At 68.2% G+C, this 19,263-nt stretch overlaps 7 protein-coding genes across 7 annotated transcripts; 4 read left to right on the top strand and 3 right to left on the bottom strand.

The window, feature by feature from the left end:
• Positions 1 to 107: 107 nt before the first annotated feature.
• FA09DRAFT_328836 (SGS-domain-containing protein) lies at positions 108 to 1,049 on the bottom strand. Its single transcript, XM_025741931.1, has 3 exons — positions 845 to 1,049; positions 609 to 774; positions 108 to 524 (listed from the first exon to the last, which is right to left on the bottom strand). The coding sequence occupies exons 1-3, from the start codon at positions 998 to 1,000 to the stop codon at positions 193 to 195; spliced, it is 654 nt and encodes a 217-aa protein (XP_025599721.1). The 5' UTR covers positions 1,001 to 1,049; the 3' UTR covers positions 108 to 192.
• Positions 1,050 to 1,179: 130 nt separating this feature from the next.
• Positions 1,180 to 2,002, top strand: FA09DRAFT_328834 (hypothetical protein). The gene is made up of 3 exons (XM_025741930.1): positions 1,180 to 1,624; positions 1,700 to 1,711; positions 1,780 to 2,002. The coding sequence occupies exons 1-3, from the start codon at positions 1,274 to 1,276 to the stop codon at positions 1,975 to 1,977; spliced, it is 561 nt and encodes a 186-aa protein (XP_025599720.1). The 5' UTR covers positions 1,180 to 1,273; the 3' UTR covers positions 1,978 to 2,002.
• Positions 1,963 to 5,774, bottom strand: FA09DRAFT_328833 (hypothetical protein). Its single transcript, XM_025741929.1, has 2 exons — positions 5,286 to 5,774; positions 1,963 to 5,205 (listed from the first exon to the last, which is right to left on the bottom strand). Exons 1-2 carry the CDS (start codon positions 5,430 to 5,432, stop codon positions 2,203 to 2,205), a joined length of 3,150 nt encoding a protein of 1,049 aa, XP_025599719.1. The 5' UTR covers positions 5,433 to 5,774; the 3' UTR covers positions 1,963 to 2,202.
• A 615-nt stretch (positions 5,775 to 6,389) lies between these two features.
• FA09DRAFT_337567 (hypothetical protein) lies at positions 6,390 to 13,212 on the top strand (the record flags this gene model as incomplete). Its single annotated transcript, XM_025744009.1, has 4 exons — positions 6,390 to 9,487; positions 9,540 to 10,194; positions 10,247 to 11,869; positions 12,205 to 13,212. The coding sequence occupies 4 exons, from the start codon at positions 6,390 to 6,392 to the stop codon at positions 13,210 to 13,212; spliced, it is 6,384 nt and encodes a 2,127-aa protein (XP_025599718.1).
• Positions 13,213 to 14,652: 1,440 nt separating this feature from the next.
• Positions 14,653 to 15,849, top strand: FA09DRAFT_359466 (PEBP-like protein). Its single transcript, XM_025745114.1, has 2 exons — positions 14,653 to 15,163; positions 15,237 to 15,849. The coding sequence occupies exons 1-2, from the start codon at positions 14,694 to 14,696 to the stop codon at positions 15,628 to 15,630; spliced, it is 864 nt and encodes a 287-aa protein (XP_025599717.1). The 5' UTR covers positions 14,653 to 14,693; the 3' UTR covers positions 15,631 to 15,849.
• A 577-nt stretch (positions 15,850 to 16,426) lies between these two features.
• FA09DRAFT_290104 (CRAL/TRIO domain-containing protein) lies at positions 16,427 to 17,554 on the bottom strand (the record flags this gene model as incomplete). Its single annotated transcript, XM_025739954.1, has 5 exons — positions 16,427 to 16,702; positions 16,753 to 16,847; positions 16,911 to 16,975; positions 17,035 to 17,174; positions 17,240 to 17,554. Coding segments are annotated over 5 exons (891 nt in total), but the record flags the coding sequence as incomplete, so codon positions are not given.
• A 1,060-nt stretch (positions 17,555 to 18,614) lies between these two features.
• Positions 18,615 to 19,100, top strand: FA09DRAFT_289400 (hypothetical protein; the record flags this gene model as incomplete). Its single annotated transcript, XM_025739943.1, has 2 exons — positions 18,615 to 18,818; positions 18,927 to 19,100. Coding segments are annotated over 2 exons (378 nt in total), but the record flags the coding sequence as incomplete, so codon positions are not given.
• Between the last annotated feature and the right edge of the window lie 163 nt (positions 19,101 to 19,263).

The following is a 19,263-nucleotide window of genomic DNA, read 5'->3' as shown; positions in this document are numbered from 1 at the left end:
CTTCGCCCCCTTCTACACGTCGACCACGTCGCGTTGCAGGTTGCTCTTGCAGTGTACCCGCTCCTTTCGTCGCAACGCACAAAACCCAGCCTAGTCCATCGACCATTGTCCACTTCCTCTCACCTCGTGGATTTGCCACGTCTGCCTTTTCCCCCGCAACTCACTCCTGCACACGCTCGCTTCCCACGCCAGTTACTGATCCCATTTCCTCCCCTCCATGCCCTTGGGCGGGACGACGTCGACCTTCTTTTTGCCCACCTCGTTCCAGTTGGTGCTCAGCGACGTGCCGCCGCTCTCCGAGTAGCTCTTCATCATGGCGCGCCGCGTGTCGGCGTCGGCGTCGGCGTAGAGCTTCTGGAAGAAAGCATCGAGAGAGGCGGCGTCGCCGGCGCCCGCGGCGGCAGGCTCGTTGGAGGCGTCGTCGAAGTTGGAGAGAGTGTCCCATTTGGAGGTGCTGCGCGGCTTGCTTTTGGCCGCAGGTGCGGCGGACTGAGAGGCAGTGGAAAGCGAGGCAGCTGGCGCGTCTGTTTGCGCAGGCCGCAGTGTCAGAGAGAGAGAGAGAGAGCTTTGCGGCCAATGAAAAGGAGAGCCAGGACGGAAGAACGCACCGTCGTTGCGAGTCAAGCTGGGCCACTGTCTCGCCTCGCGCTTGAGCAGGCTGAGCTCCACTTTCGAGGCGAGCACCTTGCAGCTTGACGCCTGCGCATCAATGCTGGCAAAGAGGGGCGCGAGATGCAGCACGTAGTGCGCTGGCTTTGCGATCTCTACATGCACCTGTTGATGTGCTGTGGTGAGCGAGGGGCGGGATGGAGAGAAGGGCAGGGAGGGGCAAGAAGAGACGTACCGAGTCGGCGTCGAAGTGCACCGAAACATCCGAGGCCTGCAGGCCGCGCACGTAGAGCGACACAGTGACGGCTGCGGCAGACTGGTAGAAGTCATGCCGAGGCTCGAGCGGCGCCGAGGCGGAGGAGGAGGAGGCAGCGGCGGCCGAGGCGGCCATTTGGAGAGAGAGTGGGGCCGGAGAGGGTTGCGTGAAGTGGGTGGTGGTGCGGAAGCAAGTCAGCGCGGCGTGGAGAAGCGCCGCGAACTTGAAGCGAAGATGCACGAGCCATCAGCAACCGCACCGCCGCGCGCCGCGATGCCGTCTGGCTGCTGCTTCTTCTTGCCTCCCATCCACCACCACGCTGATCTCGCATCTCATCTCCGTGCCTCGTGCGCCTCACTTCACATCCCCTCACCCGCACAGCCCCGCTCCTGGCTCCTTACGCGCGCCATGCTGCTGCCCTCGTCTGCCGCTCGTCTGCCTCCTCTGCTCCCTCTCGCGCGCTGCTCCTCCACTCGGCGCCTCTCGCGTGCCGCCGGCAGCGCTGGGCCTCGGCCCAGCAGTGTCGCCTGCGCCTCCAATGCCTCCTCCAGCTCCGTCTCCGCCTCCAGCAGCACAGCACACGTCGCCGCCGCAGCATCACCAGCATCACCACCATCACCAGCATCACCACCGCCGCCCGCGCCTCTCCCCGCCTCGCAGCCGCGCCGCCTCACACACGCCGAGCGCGACGCAGCGTTGCGCGCCCGCCTGCTCGAGCGCGATGGAGGCCCGGCCAGTGTGCCTACACGCGGTGGCTCCGTGAGTGGCTGGAGCAGAGAGCTGCATTGGCTGGCATTGCCTGTTCTTTGCTGACCCTCTCCATGTCTGCCTCAGTGGGACTCCGAGGTACGCCTGCCTCCATACAGCCGCATTGCTGATCAGGGAGCATTAGCTCACGCCCTCCTTCTCAACAGCTAGGACCCAACACCTCGCGCTCCCTCTTCCGCGTGCTGGACCAGACGCGCAGCGGCAAGGGCGCAGAGGCAAGCAAGGAGCGCCGCTACGGCAAGAGCGCCGTCGATGGCTGGAAGAGGCCGGCGCCGTCGCAGCAGCAGCAGCAGCAGCAGCAGCAGGGCAAGCAGGCAGAGAAGGGTGAGAAGGGCAGTGGGTAGCAAATTTGAAGCAGTGGTCTAGAATACAGTAGAGAGGGCGTGAGGGGGGGGGTGAGAGAGGTGGGCAAGGGCACGTTGAGAGGCGGGCTGATGAGAAGCAGTGAGAGGTGAGAGGGTGCACGTGAGGAGAGAGGTGGTGAAGACGCAGGAAGAGACGAGAAGCCAACGTTGCGACAGCTCGAAGCAAGTGCGTGGCGCGCGCGCGCGCGCGCCACCGCAAGCCTCTTACTCGCGAATCGCAGCCCAGCGCGAAGCACCTGGCAGCGCCGCCTCGCTGGGCGGCACGAACGCGCGTCCGGAGCGGCGCCTCACGGGTGTCTCCGCCGTCGGCGTGGCGACGAAGGACTTTGGGCCGCTGCCTGCGTACGGCGCAAAGCCCTTCTGCTGGTGCTGTTGCTGCAGCGCAGCTTGATCGTCCTCATAGCCGCCTTGCTGCTGCTGCTGCTGTTGCTGCTGAGCGAGTTGCTGTTGCTGCAGTAACGCCGCGCGTCTCATGCTCGTAGAGTCCGACGAACGATGACTGTTCTCGCTTGGAGGAGCGCCCCAGCTCGTCGAGCTTCTCGCATCATGCGCATGCGTGGCGGCAGGACGCTCCGTCGCCGCTCTCTGCATGCCGGGACGCGTGGGCGTAGCGTGCTCCGACGCCGGCGCCGAGACGTCGCTCTTCGAGCTGCCGCCCAGCTTGAAGGTGCGTCGACGATGAGGTGTCGGTCTTGCGTCTGGCGCAGCACGGTCGGAAGCAGAAGCGCGAGAGCGAGAGGCAGCAACAGAGACGGCGTGCATGTCCGTCGAGGAGGAACCGTACTGAGAGGCACCGGCAGAGGAGAGAGCCGGCGTGCTTGCGCCACTTGCATGTGCGCTGCCGCCCGGCGTCACGGGCGCAGAGCGCACGGTAAAGCCGCGCGTCTCGAGCGTGCGCGTGTAGGGACTGAGCGTGTGGTTGGAGTTGACGAGCTCGGCGAGGTGGGCCGAGGCATCGAGACTCATGGGCCGCTGCGGCGCACGCTCGGGGAGGTGCAGAGATGGCAGTGCAGCCTTGCCGCCGCCGCCGCCGCCGCCGTTGACAGTAGAGGCAATGTCGTGCGTCGAAGGGTACTGCGACGTAGGTGCTGTGCTGTGCGACGGCGTATGCCGGCCCAACGAGGGACGTGCTCCAGCGGCGCCGTAGTAGACGCCGCTGCGAGAGCGCGAGCTGCTCGTGCCCGACAGGCTCGCCGAGCCAGACTGCGACGCCGTCTCGCTGCTGCCGTAGCCGGGCCGGTAGAAGCCGGCGCCGCGTTGACGGTACAGCTGCGTGCGGTAGGCCGTCGAGCGTGGGTCCATCGGCTCCGGCTCCAACGTCGCGAGCGAGCCGTCGCCCGAGACGGAGGCGGAGCGAGAGTGCGAATGCGAGTGGTGCGACGAATCATCCCACTCGCCACTCTCGTCGGAGTCGAAGCGCCCGGCATGGATGTCGCGCTGCGTCGGCTCAAAGGGCGCCGCCAGTGGCGAATGGACGCTGGGCGCTCCGCCTCCCCCGAGCGTAAACGTGCGCGTGCTGGCGGGCCCGCGCACAGTGCTACTTGCCGCCGCACTGGTCGCGCCCGCATTGCTGCGAGCCAGCCTGGCCGTGCGTTCCTCCTCGTCCTCGTACGGATCGTCGTCCTCATCGATCTCGGGCGCCTGCACGCGGCTCGCAATGTGATAGACGCGCGGCTGCGTCACGGTGCCGCCGCCGACTGCCGGGATCGTGTCGTAGATTTGACGCCTGGGCTTCGAGGGACGCGGAGTGGCGCCACTGACGGACGACGACGCGCGGCCTCGCAACGTGCCTGCGGGCGAGGCGGGCGCGGTAGGCGCGCCGAACAGAGAGGCAGAGCGGCGCACAGACGCCTCGACGGCCGTGTCGCTGAACGCAGCGCTGGGAGGCGGATAGCCAAAGCGCGAAAGATCGGCGCCCGAGCCATTCTCCTCGTCGCTCTCGCTGTCGGGCCCGTGGATCGCATCGAGACCATCGAGATCGACCTCGTGCTCGTGCTCCAGCGCACGCGACGCAGCCGGCAAAGGCGAGCCTTCCTCCTCGCTCGTGCCGACATCGTCCACTGCCTCGTCCAGTGCATCGTCGGACTCATCGAGCACAGCTTGCGAGTCATCGGGACTGCGACCTGCCCAGCTGCCCGTCGTGTTTGCCTTCGGACTTGAGCCAAGACTCGTCAAGTCTCGCAGTCCGCCCTTTGCCTGCGTCGCCAGGCGCGCCAGACCGCTGTAGCCGCTACTGACGGGCGCGCGCAAGGCGTCGGGGCGCAGGCCATACGTCGGATCGTACGACTCGATGTCGTCAAGCCCGTCCGCGGCGCCCCAGCCGCCCAGACCAAAGCCGAAGGAGTAGCGCGGCTCGGCGCCCCGCACCGAAGGGCCCGCTTGCGGCACGGCAGACGTGGAGGCGGCTTTGGGCAGCGACTTGCGCGAGCCTCGCCGATTGCGCGCGCTGGAAGGTGAGCGCGACATGGTCGCTGTTCCTGCTGTCGACGCCGGCGCGCGAGGTGCCTCGCTGACGCGCGAGTTGCTGCGCCGTCGCGAGGAGGATGGCCCGCCCAGAGCCGACGCAGTCTCGTGATCTGCCTGCCGGTTACTCGGCGGCGAGCTGGCCATTTGCGCAGCGTGCATTTCTGCAGCATGCGGCGGCGGCGCAGCTACGGCGCCCGAGCCGCCCACGGGCACTGCAGGCGGCACACCTCCTGCGGCCGCATCGGCGCTCTGCGAGGCATCGCCACTGACGCGCTCCGTCTCGCTGCTGAGCCAGCGCTGGCTCAGGCGGTGGATGATGCCCGGCAGATCCTCGCGGAACATCTCGCGCAGCTGGCCCTCGATCTCGGACTGCAGGTACTTCTGGATGACGGCGACGCTGTCAAACGTGCTGCTCACGTCGACGCTCTCGAGCGGGTCGTTCTTGAACACCAGCGTGATGCCCTTCTGCCGCGAGACGACGAGCACGACGATGGCCTTGAGGCGCACGGCACTGAGGCGCAGCTGCATCGGCACGATGAGCGGCGCGGCGGCAAAGAGAATGCCGCGGCCGGGCGCAGGGAAGAGGTCGCTGGGCGAGGCCGACGTAGAGGGCGCCAGCGGGTTGGCCTGCACCTTGGTCGAGAGGACGAGGTGCGCATCGCCGGCGTAGGTGAGGCGGAAGATGCCGCGGAAGCGATCGGTGGAGAGGTCACCAATCTCGAGGATCTCCAGTTCGGGCGGCTGGCAGAGAAGCTCGTGAGCTGTGGCTCTCTCCGCACGAAGCAGCCAGCAGCATGAGGCCAGTTGCGGGCCGGACTCACAATCGTGCCCATGCCCAGCTCGTGCACGCGAATGTCATCGGCAATGACCTTGGGCTTCGGCCCGCGGTTCAGCGCGCCGTCGAGCATGCGCACGGCATCGGCGTGGAAGGCCGGCGAGAAGGTCGGCCAGCGGAAGTTGAACGACATCGTGGGCTAGCGAGGCCGCACGGGGCCAGCAGCTGGGGCAAACGTGCCAGCAGTGGGTCACGCCGGGCAGACGCGTGGCGGCCGAAGCGCTCGAGCAGGGCAGATAGGCGACGCAGGCAGCCTATGAACGATGCATGGCGGCGCACCAGGCGCCGTGCTGCGGAGGAAGCGAGGAGGCGCAGCGACGAAGACGAGCGGCGCGTGTGGTCACGCTGCAAGCGCACGGACGACCGGACAGCGTCGCGCAGCGAGCGACGAGGGCGACAGGCACGCGGACAGGAACGAAGGGTGGAGGCCGAAGGTGACGCGGCGTGGGCAGACGGAGCAGGAGGATGAGGTGGTGAAGATGCGAGGGGCTCGAGCTCGAGGCGCAGCAGCAGCCCAGGCGGAGCGAAGCGCGAAAGTCACAGGCTGTGCTGTGCTTTGCGCGGCGTCGAAAAGTGCTAATCGCCGTTGAAGTGGGCGGCGGCCAGTTTGTATTGCGCGCATCAGGGGCTTCGGAATGCGGGTTGCCCCTCCCACGCCCACGCCGTGCTGGACAGCTGGACGGCGCCTGCCGCCGGCGCCGTCTCTCTCTCAGATCCGAGCTGCAGCCAGGCTTGCGGTAGCGGCGACACGGCCGTGCGTGAGCTGTGTGTGCTCCGGACCGCTGTAGCTGGCGGCGATGGACGTGAGAAGGGCAGGCGCCGACGTCGGCCAACGCCGCGCGCGCAGCAAGCCGAGGCGCGCCAGACGCGGCGCTAAGGCCAGGCGCTGCGACACGCTCGTGCGCCTCTCCGTCCCACCTCGACGTCGGGCGCGCGTCTCGCCTCACTCTCCTCATACCCCTCGTGCCCTTCGCTGCTCTCTGCTGCTCGTTTCCACGCCTCTTCACACGGCTACCGCACGCAGCCTCGCTCTCACTCTTCGCCGCGCCCGCCGCTGCCCACACTCTCTCCCACCCTCTCGCGGCGCGCCATGCCCTCGCTGCGCGCTGCGAGTGCCTCGTCGGCCGGCGCACCGCGCGTCTCGTCCTCTTCCGAGGCCACCGCCTCGTCGGGCTCCACCTCATCGCGCAGTCGCTGGGGCGCTCTCGGCGGCGCTCGCAGCAGCAGTGCCGCGCGCCCGGGCACCGCCAGCACCGTCGCGTCCTACTCCAGCGCCACGGGCGCCAGTGTCGACAGCGACGCCTCGGGCCTCACGGCCAAGCGCCTGCAGCATCTCGAGCCCAACGTGCCTGCTGCTTCCGGCCGCAGACGCGCAGGCAGCGGCAGCGGCGGCAGCAGCAGCCAGCACAGCTCGGGCGGCGGCGGCAGCAGTGGGGCCGCTCGCATCGGCAAGCCGTTCGAGACGCTCCTCGCCAGCGACGAGACGTGGGTGCTCTCCGAAACAGCCCACGTGGCGCGCGACGAGCAGGATCTGCGCCGCGAGCTCGAGGCGCGCGGCGGCAAGAGTCTGGCCGACGAGGCGGTGCGGCCGGCATCGCGAGGCAGCCGAGACTCGGGCGCCAGCACGCCGGCCAGACGCATCGTCGCCGCCATGCCCGTGCCGAGCCGGTCGCGCTGGGAGGAGCGCGAAGAGCTCGACGATGCCTCGCCGCCCGCCTCGCCGCGCTTCTCCACCGCCTCGTCGTCTGTCGCAGGCGCCTACCGCCGAGCGGCGGCGGCAGCGGCTGCAGTGGCTGCCAGTGAGCCTGTGCCGAGGCTGAGCACCGACTCGACCGCCTCGTCCACCACAGACGCCACACCCACGCTGCAGTCGACGCCGCGCATGAAGCAGGGCTCGTCCAGCTCGGGCGCCACGCTCAGCACGCCGGCGCCGCCTCGTCCGCCACGCGCCGTCGAGCGCAGCCCGAGCGCGAGCACGCGCAACAGCGTCGCCAGCGGCCGGCGCTACGCCACGCCTCCAGAAGGAGGTGCCAGTCCCGCAAGCTCGCAGTCTGATCTGCCGATCCACCCGCTCGGCGGCTCGCCGCGTACCTCCTCCTCACTGCGACGACAGCAGCAGCAGCAACAGCAGCAGCAGCAGCAGCAGCAGCAGCAGCAGCAGCAGCCAGCGACGCAGCCCCCGCCGTCTCCGACCACGCAGCGGCTTGCGCAAGCAGCGCGCAACCGCACGCAGACTGCCCGGCCGCCAGCGCCTCCACCGAAAGAGGAGGCTGTCACTGTGGGCATAACGCAGTCTGCGATCGAGCCGAGAGCCGCCTCGCCCGCGGTGCCTTTCCCGCGCTCGAGCAGCAAGAGCAGCGATGCACAGCTCGAGAGCAAAACCTTTGCCGTGTCTCCAGCAAACGGCAGCGTCAGTCTGGCGCAGGAGGTGGCCATGAACAGTCCCGACCCGAGCACCGACCGGTCAGCCAGCGGCACCTTCTTCAGCCAGCGCATGAAGAAGACGAGCGGCTTTCTGCGCAAGCTCCGAGGCGGCGACGCGAGCAGCGGCAGCAGCAAGGACAGCAAGACGAGCAAGCTGGCGCCGCCCGCTGGTCAGATACGCCGGCAAGCGAGTCATAGCAGCTTCGTATCGGATGGCGGCCTGAGCGTGGCAGCGAGCACGCACAGTGTACCCGGCTCCAGCTCGCCAGCCATGACGTCTGACCAGTTCAACCCGCGCGGCGCCGTCGAGGAGCCGGTGCCCGTCATTCCGTCGCAGTGGGCCAATCAGAAAGGGCCTAAGAGTCCGGCACGGCGGAAGGCAAAGGAGCAGGCGGTGGGCCTTGGTCTGCCGCCCATGCCGGCGCCGAAGGACCCCGTGCGTGCCGGCTCGACACCTGTCGTGGGCACTGGACGGGCGACGCAAGACGGGCCACAGCGTTCTGCCACGTATGGGCTTGCAGGCGCGGAAGACGCTGCGCCGGTCGCTCGCACGCCGGCGCAGACGCACGTGCGCAAGGCCGACTCAGCCGCCGGCGGCTCAAACTCCAGCGGCAGCGAGCTGCGGCATACGATTCGCGCGTGGGAGACGGAAATGGACGAGACGCTTGGGCAAAGCGCTCAGGACCTCGATGCCAAGACGCACATCGCTGCGCCGCCGCCATCGTGGACCCCCAGTCCGCGCCTGCCGAGTATCGAAGGCTTGGGCCCGCAACGAGGCCGACAGCGCAGCTTCATGGAGGATGAGGAGGAAAGAATGCGCTCCAGCGAGTCGTACGACACGCAAGACGCTGCATCGCAGGACCCGACTACGCCGCGCATGGACGGCAGTATGCAGATGCAGCAGCGCATCGGCCTCGGCACGCAGCGTTCGTGGTCAGGCACCATGCGCTCGCAGCCGGAGTCCTACACGCGCACTGCCCGCGAGCAGTCTCGCTCCGATCTCCCCATCGGCGGCAGCTCTCTGTCCGAGCCGCGCCCCAACTCCCTGCCGGGCATGGCCGACGTCTCCCTCGACGCACTCGGCACCAGCGCATACGAGCTCAGTCGCGACTCGATGGCCTCGGCCGGTCACAACAGCGTAGGCCACCTCTCGCGCGCCGAGAGTGCTTCGGCCCGCAGTGACCGCACCTTTGAGACGGCCGTGGATCCTGGCTCCATGTTCTTGCGCCGCGCAGAGTCGCGTGCGTCAAGTGCCGCACTCACTGCGGCCACTGCGTCTGCGTCCACTTCGATGCGCACCATGCCAGAGCTGGCGCCAATCACCGTGCGCAGGCCATCGGCCGCCTCGGTGCTGGGCGTTGCGGACCAGGAGGAGGAGCTGGACGACTCGATGGACCCCGAAATGTCCATTCGCCTCGTGCCCCGCCGCCCAAGCCTCGAGGAGCCGCCAACTCCGACCGACGCCGTGCCGTCTGGACCTGTGTCTCGCGTGTCTGGCCACGCGCGCGACGTCTCTGACCTTGGCCCGCTGCCGCTGCCGAACGCGACGAGACGCGGCAGTCGCGCCTCCGTCAGCAGTGCGCCGACGCGCACGGCCTCACCTGGCCTGCAGGCCGGCCGGCCCGGCCAGACCAGCAGCGAGCTTGGCAGCGACATGGACGATGCTGGCACGGAGGAGAAGGCCAAGGACCTTGCTGCTCGCTGCTGGGCCGAAGACGAGGGCACAGTCAAGAAGGAGAAGATTGCAGAGTCTCTTGGCGGCCTGTGAGTGCTTCCTAGCGCCGCAGCATGTAGCACAGCTGACAACTTGTGGCAGGGGGCGAATGCGGCAGCTGGCGCGCACGCACTACATGGCCAACTTTGACTTTACCGGCCTGCGCATCGACAGCGCCTTCCGCAAGCTGTGCGACAAGCTCTTTCTGCGCGCCGAGACGCAGCAAGTGGACCGCATCCTGCATGCGTTCAGCGAGCGCTTCTGGGCGTGCAACCCGACGTCGCTGTACAGCAGCGCCGACGTGGTGCACTCGCTCGTCTTCTCCCTCCTGCTGCTCAACACCGACCTGCACGTCGCGGACATTGCAGACCGCATGACGCGCAATCAGTTCGTGCGCAACACGCTCTCGGCCATCGTCGACCAGCACGGCGCGACTGCGCGGCCCAGCACCGCCGCAGATGACTCGCAGAGCAGCTTCAGCGTGCGCCTCGACGGCGCCGAGACGAAGGACACTTCGTCGACTCTCGCGGCACCCTCATCGTTGCGGCGCCGAGGATCACGCGCTGGCAGCGTGGCGTCTTCGCACGGCGCGAGCACGCCGGGCGCCAGCACGACGAACCTCGTCAGCTCGCCCATGAGCGCTGGGCCATCCGGCATGGCCCGCGACCGAGCCATGCGCGCGACGAGCTCGAGCAGCGACGGCGCGGTCCGCCCGCATTCGCGCGCGTGGGAGGTGGAGCTCGAGGGGCTGCTCAAAGTGAGTCTGGCGCGTGCTCGCAGTGTGTGCGCAGTCACTGACCCGCCATCAGGAAATCTACGCTGCGGTCAAGACCGACCAGATCCGCCTGCCCGTCGGCGACGCGCCCGAGACGGTCAACGCGCTGCTGGCCGGCTCGCAGCGCCGCATGCCCAAGAGCGGCAACACGCTCTCCGTCGGCTCGGACCGCGTCAATGTGCTGAAGCGCGGCAGCATCCGCGGCATCCAGGGCCTGCTGGGCAGCGCTGGCACGATGCGCAGCGACGAGAACCTCAGTCTGACGCCGAGCTCCATCGGCTCGCGCTCGTACGGCGGCGACAGCTGGCTGGGCGGCCAGACGCCCTCCAGCTCGGCGCTCAGCTCGCCGTCGAGCCAGATGGCGCCTCTGACGCTCGGCTTTGCCAACACCCTCTCCCACTCGATCATCAAGGAGACGCAAGACGAGAACGACGACAATGCAAGCCTGCGCTCCGTGCCCGAGATCGGCGACGAGGAGCTGGCGCTCATGGGCTCGCCGTGGGCAAAGGAGGGCGTGCTGACGCGCAAGCACTACTGGGAGGGCCCGCAGAAGCGCGCGCGCGACAAGAACTGGACGCAGCTCTTCGTCGTCGTGCAGAAGGGCCAGCTGTCGATGTTCCGCTTCGGCGACACGTCCTCGTCGTCGACGGTGGGCCGCAGCACTGCTGCCGTCGGCGGCGGCAACTGGCTCAGCAACGCCACGGCGCTCGGCAACATCTCGCTGGCGCACACGCTGGCCAACGCGCTGCCGCCGCCGGGCTACAATCGAGCGCGCCCGCACGTCTTTGCCCTCACGCTCGCCAACGGCGCCGTCTTCTTCTTCCAGGCCGGCCACGAGGAGCTGGTGCAGGAGTGGGTCTCGACGTGCAACTACTGGGCTGCGCGCTCGAGCCGCGAGCCCCTGGCTGGCGGCGTCAGCAACATGGAGTACGGCTGGAACAAGGTCATGCCTCGCAGCGTCTACGACGACGACGATGAGGAGGAAGGCATGACTGAGGAGCTCTCCGTCGACTCGCAGGCGGCCTCGGTGCGCTCGGCACCCGGCCCGCCCGACGCCAGCATCTATGCGCCGTCGAGCGCACGCAAGCTGAGCATGGACACGCGCAGCATCCGCAGCGGCCGCAGTGCACGCTCGATGCGCAGCCGCACGCAGAACGCATTCCGCGACTGGACCGACTCGCCGTCGCTGTCGACGCCCGGCGGCGGCACCGCAAGCAGCGCCAGCGTGTACAGCACGCCGACGTCGCGTGCCGGCGGCGCCTCGAGCGTGCTGAGCACCGGCGGCGGACAGGTGCACGCCAACGAGCGCATGTACATCAACGACTGGCGTGCGCCGAACCCGCCGACGACGGCGAGCACGCTCAAGGAGGAGGAGCAGCTCGAGGCCGTGGCGCGCCACATCGTGCGCATCGAGGCCGAGCTCGAGGAGCACAACACGCTGCGCCAGCCCATGCTGCTGCTCTACTCGCCGCGCGGCTCGAATCGCGTGCGTGCCGAGGCCAACTGGACGGCCAAGTCGAGCCATCTCCTCGGCGAGCTGACCAAGTGGAACGTGTACGCCGAGTCTCTGCGCTCGGCGGCCAAATTGCGCGCAGACAAGGCCGCAGAGCGAGAAGTCGAGCAGGCACTCGTGCGCGCTGACCGCGAGATGTCGCACGTGCGCGAGAGCGAGGAAGGCCCCCCGATGCCGCTGTAATACCATGCACGATGCACCACGAGCTGTTTTGAGCGGTGTTGTGCTGGAGGAGAGGTAGCTCTCAGGCACGAGATGGCTGGATGTGAGGCGACAGGGGCAGGCACGGCCGAGCGGCGGCAGAGCGGCGCGCATCCCGCTGGCAGCACGCGCGGCGTTAGCGCGGCGCTCTCGGAGCAGCGGCGACGACGACCGCCGCGTGGATCTCCTCGCTCTGCCCTTCCTTCCCAACGTCCATCTCCTCGTCTCAAGTCATGGCCTCGTCACAAGCACGCAGGTCTTCGTCGGCAGCGTCGCAGCTCGAGGGCTGGCTGCTAGCGTTGCTGCTGCTGCCCATCCGTCTGCTGCTCGCGCCGCTGCGCCTCGCAGCGCGCCTCGTCTCCTCGACGCTGAGCCGCAGCGACAAGGCCGAGTCGTACACGCACTTCAGCCATTTGGCGCTCAACGTGCTCCCGCCGCAGACACAGTGGCTCAACATGGGCTGGTGGCTTCCCACGGCCGAGGGGCGTGAGCCTACCTTCCCCGAAGCATGCGCAGCGCTCGCACGACACCTCTACGAGCGCGCGCTGCCCTCTCCTGCGCCCAAGGGCTTGCGCATCCTCGACGTCGGCCACGGCGCCGGCGAGTCGCTGCGGCTCATTGCTGCCGAGCTGAAGCCTGCCACGCTGCACGGCGTCACATCTCTGCCTGCGCATGCCCGCGTGGCAAGAGAGCGTTGCCCCAGCGCGACCGTCTTCTGCACCGACGCCACGGGCTTTCTGCGCTCCTCGGACGCGGACACGTACGATGTCATCTTCGCGCTCGACTGCGCCTATCACTTTCCCAGCCGCGCAGAGTTCCTAGAGGCGGCTGCTGCGCGCCTCGCGCCCGGCGGCGTGCTGGCGCTGATTGATCTCTGCGCCGCCTCGCCGCTGCCCGATGCGAGCACTTTGCAGCTCAACTTCAAGTACACGCCCTCTTCGCTGCCTCGTCCGCCGCCGAGCACGCTGCGCTCCTATCTCAAGCTGCGCCGCACATGCCTGCTGGCCGGCGTGCCCTTCGTCAACATGGTCTCTGCGGCGAGCTATGCCTCTGACCTAGCCGCTGCCGGTCTCACGCAGGCGCACATCGAGGACATCTCGCACGCCATGTGGCCTGGCTTCTCGCGCTTTCTGCGCGGCATCGGGCGCGGTCAAGAGTCGGCCTGGAGAGGCGGCAGCCACGCCAGCTGGTGGGGCCTGCGTGCCTTTGGCAGCGTCGTCGAGACGTGGGCCGAGGGAAAGGGCGTGCGCTGCATCTGCGTCACGGCCACACGTCCGCCTGCGTGACGCGAAATGGGCGATGCTTGCCTGTCCATCGACGGCCACCTTGGCGTGCCGACATGCAGAGGAAGCCGTGTGTGAAACAGAGCCGCACGTGCCTGCAGCATGCGTTGCTTGGACCCGCCGATCAGAGGAGAGAGCGGCACAGGCCGTCGGGCTCCGCCTCGCTTGCGCTCACGTGAGAGGTGCACTTCCCGAGATGTCAGCAGCGTGGTCGTCCGAGGGTGCGTGCTGCCTGCCCTCAACATCCAGCGAGATCTGCGGGGAAGGGTTGCTGCGCAGCTGCTGCTGCAGCACGGGCGGCCGAAAGGTCGGGCCGCCACGAGAAGTGTGAGACATCTGGCCCTGCCAACATAGGCCCGCCGCACCGTCGCCCGACGGGCAGCGCTCGGCGGCGTCCGAGGCAAATGACAATTCGCGAGTCCATGCCCGACGGCACGCCCTCCTCGCACGAGCTGGCTGTCTGCTGCGTCGCTGGCAGTTTGCAAATCAAATGCTTCGCGCTGCAGCCAAGCACGAAGATGCAAGGCCAGGCAAGATTCGATGGGCGTCGTGCAGGCAGAAGCAGGAACAGGGCGCTTACGGCTGGCGGACCGAGGCGAGGATCAGCGAGGTGCAGCTCGGTGCAGCAGCCGCCGCGGCCGGGCGGTGCGTCTGTTGACCCTGCCGCTGCCGGGCGAGCGAGGTGTGTCGATGTGCTTTGCTTTTCAGGCTTGCGCCATGCCGCCGGCGGCGCTTCGGGTGCGAGACGGGCGCAAGCGAGGTGCAGGAGCGACACACTGCGGAGAGGCGCAGTTCTGTTTCAAGAGGCGCACACATAGGCGCACGCGCGCGGCGTACGGCGAGGGGACCATGGACAGGCCCCCCAGTTCGGGCAGCGCCTCGCAGGAGAGAGAGGGCGCGCGCGCGCCGAGGCGAAGAAGGCGCCGGCTGCGCTTGCACGCGCAAAGCGCGAAGATTTGCGCTGCGCCGCGGCCAGACGCCGGCCTTCTCCGGCACGCCGCCTGTGTGTGCAGCCCCAGCACTGCGGCAGCACCGGGCCCCTCGGCGATTTGCCCGCCGCTCTGTCGATCATTTGGAGATGTGCTCAGGGCGCAGAGCGCGTGACCAGCACGCGGCGTGGCCCCTCCACCGCCCAGCTGCTGCACGTCGGCACCCTCGGATCAACGTCGGCCTCCAGCTCGCAGCGCTTCCCCTCAGATTTGAGATTCAGCTCGCTGCACGCAGGCATGCTTGTTGCCGGGCCTCGCTCGTGTGCCCGCGCCCCTTTCAGCGCTGCGCCTTGCTCGGTACCGCGTGCAGGGTCACCTCTTCGCGGCGCCCGGGCCCCTCTCTCGCGGCGCCGGGTGCCTCGGCGCAGCACCGGCGCAGTGTTGGCCGCTTGGGCGTGCGGCGCCCTTCATAAGGCAGCGCAGTCCATACACAGGTCTTGGAGCCCACCCACCATCTCTTACCCCCTCAACGCTCAACGCTCCGCCCTCTTCACGATGCACTTCCGCTCTCTCGTTCTCGCCGCCCTGGCACTGGCACCCTCCGCTCTGGGCCAGATCGCCAACAGCTCCTACGTCACCACGGAGCTGGCGTCTACGCTGCTGCAGTTCCGCGCCGCCGGTCTCGTGCCGCAGTACATCCCCGAGGAGCGCATCCGTCTCGCCTCCTCTCTCAGCGTCAGCTTCGGCAACGTCTCGGCGCCACTGGGCGCCACGCTCGCGCGCAACGACACGCAGGAGGCGCCGACGCTGCGCATGAACTACACGCAGCACGTCGACTCCATGGATGCCTTCTCCAGCCGCGCCTACACGACGCTCATGGTCGACATGGGCGCGCCCGGCGTCGGCTTCCCCAACGGTGCCGTCGTGCGCCACTACCTGAGCAACAACGACACGCTCACGGGCTCGAACGGCACCGTCATGTCCACCGGCCGCGCTGTGACGAGCTACAACGGCCCCGCACCTCCGTGAGTCTAGTGTAGCCGCAGCGAGTGCGCAGATCTTGCTTGCAGGGTGCTGATGCCGCTCTTCTGCCTGCAGCGCCGGCTCGGGCCCGCACCGCTACACTCTCCTCGTCGTCGCGCAGCCAGCCGGCTGGATGGCGCCCGCCAACCTCTCCGCTCCCGCGCCGCTCGTGACCGACTTCCAGCTGAACGACTACCTGAACTACGCCGGCCTCGGCCAGATCATCGCCGCCTCCTACTTCATCGTCGAGGGCGCATCGCCCACGACGGCCTCCGTGTCGAGCACGCAGGCCGTGCCCACTGCCAGCGTGCAGGCGGCGGCTTCCACGATCAGCGCCTCACTCATGAGCGCATACGCCAGCCCGACGAACGCCGTCACCAGCATGAACAGGGACGCTGGCGTCGCCATGGCGCCTGCCGCCTTCGCTGCGACGCTCATGGCACTCGTCGCCGGCGCCGCTCTTGCCTGAAAAGCATGCGCCGTGCCTCAAAAGCGCATCGTTAGCGCATCCTTCGTTCTTCCTTGCTCTCGTCGCACTCGGCCCTGTTACACTATCCCGCGTCACCCTAATTCCCTGGACCACACCTCATAGACTCGGCTCGCCGGACGTCGCCATCCACGCCAGCCCCTTCTGCCTGCCTCGGCAACTGTAGCATCACTCTTTTCATCCTGGTCACTCAACTCTGCTCTTCTTGCTTCCTCTTGTGCGTGAACGTGCCTGCGACTCTGGCTGGACGCGGTGAATGAGTTAAGAGACGATGGCTAGAAGTACATGCGGCGGACGGATCGGGGGACAGATGACGGGACAGAGAGATGGCTCGTGAAGGAAAGGCCTGAGCTCGCGCGCAGAAGGGGGAGGGGGGAGGTGGGTATCACAGCGCAGCGGAACGGCTGGGCCCTCGACGTCGGCGGGCTCACGAGACAGGCTTGATCTGCTCGTGGCCATGCACGCTCGTGGGAGCAGTCGACGGCGCCGTCTCGCCGCGCGTCTCGGTGAGATGAGACTCGACGGTGCTGCCTACTGCGCTCCCTTCTGCTGAGGCATTCTCGGTGCGGTGGGTGTGCGAGAGGAAGCGAGAGAGCGTCTCGCCGTCGGTCGCTGTCGCTGCTGCTGCCGGCGCCGGCGATGACGAAGAGGTCGGCTCGGCGACGGCGTCGACGGTTGATGCGTATGGCGGAGCGGGCGTGGGCGTCGACTCTGCCTCGCGGCCGGGCAGCGGCGGTGCCGTGCAAGCCTCTGCGACGGCACGCCGAGCTCCGACGCGCCGCGTGCCGTCGGGAAGCAGGTTCGCCGCGTCGAGCAGGCTAGACCAGTACGCGTCAAAGTCCCACTGGTAGTTGTGTGCGCCGCCGAACTCGGCATCGAGCTGCTCGGGCGCGATGAAGCTGGACAGCGAGGCGTTGAACTTGATCTTCTCACGCGTGGCGGGGTCGAGGAAGGGCGAGAGGGCAGTGAAGAAGGCATTGATCCACCAGGGGACGTTGACGACGAATGCGCGTCCCATGCGTTCGACGTAGTGAGCTTGCAGGATGTTCAGCACCTGGATGAGAGTCAGATACGGTGCAGCGAGAGGATGTGGAGGTCTCTCACTTTCCGAGCTTGGCTGATGGAGGGATTCGTCGCTTGCGTAGCCGAGGCGTAGTCGACGACGATCGCCAGCGTGTCCTGGCCGTTCGGCGCCAGGTCTGAGAGACGATCGGCACATCAGCAGGGAAGTCATGCTTGGCGCTCGAGCAACGGCCACGCACCGAGGGCGCGCTCAAGGGCGAAGACGAGGAAGCGGACCTGCTGCGGCGACGGCTGCGTGTTCTCCCTGCGAGATGGACATCGTCAGCACAAGCGACGAGGTACCGGCTTTCACGATCGACACACCTGCCCGGGCGGAGGTACAGGATGGGGCGCCCCTCCTGGTCGAAGCCCGAGATGATCTGCTTGCCCGTCTTTGCCTCCTCTGCGATCTCATCGGGCGTGATGAGCTCTGGCCGGTAGGAGCGGCGCCATGCCAGCGTGTCCTGCATGTGCGTGTCAGCAAGCGAGCTAGGCAATGCAGCAGCGCCGACAGCACGCTCTCACTCACGGCGATGCGCTTCTTTGCATTCTCCAGATCCCACTTGGACGCGCGCGCGTAGCGCAGCACTGTGCCCTCATCGTCGAGCCACACGCGCTCCCAGGGACGATACGTCTCGCCGTCGCTCTGCTGTGCCCAGCCCGCCTCGTGCAGCGCCTCGACGTGAGCGCGCAGGGCCGCGACGAACTTGAGCTGCTCGGCAGAGAGCGGCGCACGCGGCGTGGGCTTGAGCTCCGAAGGCGCCGCGTGCAGAGGCGCAGAGGTGGCCGGCCCGCGTGGTGCGGCGGGCTCGGCGGGCGCGGCGCGGCGGAGGAAGCGCGACATGGAGTGGCCGGCGGTGTGTATGTGTGAGGCTGGTGGTGGTGGTGGTGGTGGTGGTGTTGCAAGTGAGAGAGGGCGGGGATGGGACTTGATGGCCTGAGCTCGAGCAGAGCTGGAGAGCACGGCTATTTCAAGGCGCCGCGCCACGCCAAGCAGCGCCTCTTAGCGCCGCCGCCCGCGGGCGCAGGGGCGCGCCGCGGCATCCCGCACGGCACGCGCGCACGCCACGGCTCGCCCTTCCGTGCGCTCGGAGAGGCGGCTCCGAGCGAGCTCAGCCGGCTGCGTCCGTACCGGCTCCTGCTGCTGATGCTGATGTGCTGCACGGCTACAACATCGATGATGGCTTGCGGGTGCGGCAACTGTGCGGCCGTAGCGACATGCGAGCGCAGAGGGCACGGCGGCGCCTCCTGACGGCGCAAGGCTGCACGTGCCCCAACACATGCCGCCGCGCGCCGCCGCTTTCTTGCCGCTGAGCTGACGGATCGGCGCAGCGTTCGGCTGCGCACAGGCGCGCGCCTCTCCCGCTCCCTTGCTTCTCGCCTTCATCCTCTTCTCGGCCCCGCACAACGCCCGGTCCGCTCATCCGGTACGCGAGGCGGCTCTCCGCTCCGTCTTCGCCTCTCAGCACTCGCGCCTCGCGCTCTCGCGCCTCTTCGGCTCCCCTCCCGCACGCGCACTCGGCAGAGCGATGTCCTTCGCCTTTGCCTCCACCTCGCGCCTCGTCGGCAGCAGCGCCGGGCGCGTGGCCATTCGCGCGCCCGCCTCGTTCCGGCGCAGCCTGGCCTTTGCGCCAGCCTTCGCTGTGCGGGATGCCTCCTCGTCGTCGTCGTCGTCGCGCCTCGCCGCACTCGTCGCCGTGCCGCGCCGCTCCGTGCTCGTGCAGCCGCACGCCGCCGGCCTGCTGCCTGCCTCTCGCCGCTTCGCCAGCAGCGTGCCGAGCAGTGCCGCCGCCAAGCCTGCGCCTGCTTCCCATTCGCCAGGGCAGCAGCAGCAGCAGCAGCAGCAGCAGCAGCAGCAGCGAGCAGAGGAGGAGGAGGCAGGCGAGGAGAATCCCGAGCCAGAACCTCGTTCCTTCCGCGAGCGCATGCGCTTCCTCTGGAAGCGCTACGGCTGGTGGGCTCTAGGCGTGTATCAATTGGCTTCGATCGTCGACATTTCCATCACGTTCGCCGCGATCCACATGCTCGGCGCCGAGCACATCCGCAGTCTCGAGACGCGCGTGCGCGAGTGGGCCGGCTTTGGCAAGCGCGAGATGGACGACGACGAGGTGGCCGCATGGCCGGTGCCCATCGAAGTGCCCGAGTCTGCGCCGAGCAACAACGCAGAGGCGACGCACGAGGCCAAGCGCGTGATCCGCGGCGAGAAGAGCAAGAAGGAGAGCAGCGGCGGCGGCAACAGCGCCCTGTGGGCAGAGGCCGTGCTCGCGTACACGATCCACAAGACGCTGCTGCTGCCGTTCCGCGTCATGCTCACGGCGGCAGTGACGCCGAGCTTCGTCAAGCAGATGGTCCGTCTGGGATGGGCCAAGCCCAACAACCTCGTCAAGGTCAAGAAGGCGGCGAAGGCGGCCAAGTAGGCGAGACCTCGGCGTGCGCACTGGCAGAGATCCGGCAGCCCGGCTCCTCCCACCGCAAGACGCATCACCCCCATCACCTGCGCCAAGCCCGCTATCCACCCCTCTCTACATGCTGCGCTCGCAATGCACGCATCTC

Source organism: Tilletiopsis washingtonensis (assembly GCF_003144115.1).
Source record: "Tilletiopsis washingtonensis strain MCA 4186 unplaced genomic scaffold FA09scaffold_6, whole genome shotgun sequence".
Lineage (NCBI taxonomy): Eukaryota > Fungi > Basidiomycota > Exobasidiomycetes > Entylomatales > Tilletiopsis > Tilletiopsis washingtonensis.
The sequence above is the reverse complement of the archived record's forward strand: the minus strand, read 5'-3'. Positions and strand labels throughout refer to the sequence as shown.

What these genes read in the sequence shown, in the direction of transcription:
- FA09DRAFT_328836 (XM_025741931.1), bottom strand. Translation starts at nt 1,000, where the DNA reads ATGGCCGCCTCGGCCGCCGCTGCCTCCTCCTCCTCCGCCTCGGCGCCG. An exon ending in TGCACTTCGACGCCGACTCG is followed by an intron (nt 775 to 844) that starts GTACGTCTCTTC and finishes GCACATCAACAG; the next exon opens with GTGCATGTAGAGATCGCAAA. An exon ending in CAGCTTGACTCGCAACGACG is followed by an intron (nt 525 to 608) that starts GTGCGTTCTTCC and finishes CTGCGCAAACAG; the next exon opens with ACGCGCCAGCTGCCTCGCTT.
- FA09DRAFT_328834 (XM_025741930.1), top strand. Translation starts at nt 1,274, where the DNA reads ATGCTGCTGCCCTCGTCTGCCGCTCGTCTGCCTCCTCTGCTCCCTCTC.
- FA09DRAFT_328833 (XM_025741929.1), bottom strand. Translation starts at nt 5,432, where the DNA reads ATGTCGTTCAACTTCCGCTGGCCGACCTTCTCGCCGGCCTTCCACGCC. An exon ending in AGCTGGGCATGGGCACGATT is followed by an intron (nt 5,206 to 5,285) that starts GTGAGTCCGGCC and finishes CTTCTCTGCCAG; the next exon opens with CCGCCCGAACTGGAGATCCT.
- FA09DRAFT_359466 (XM_025745114.1), top strand. Translation starts at nt 14,694, where the DNA reads ATGCACTTCCGCTCTCTCGTTCTCGCCGCCCTGGCACTGGCACCCTCC. An exon ending in TACAACGGCCCCGCACCTCC is followed by an intron (nt 15,164 to 15,236) that starts GTGAGTCTAGTG and finishes TTCTGCCTGCAG; the next exon opens with CGCCGGCTCGGGCCCGCACC.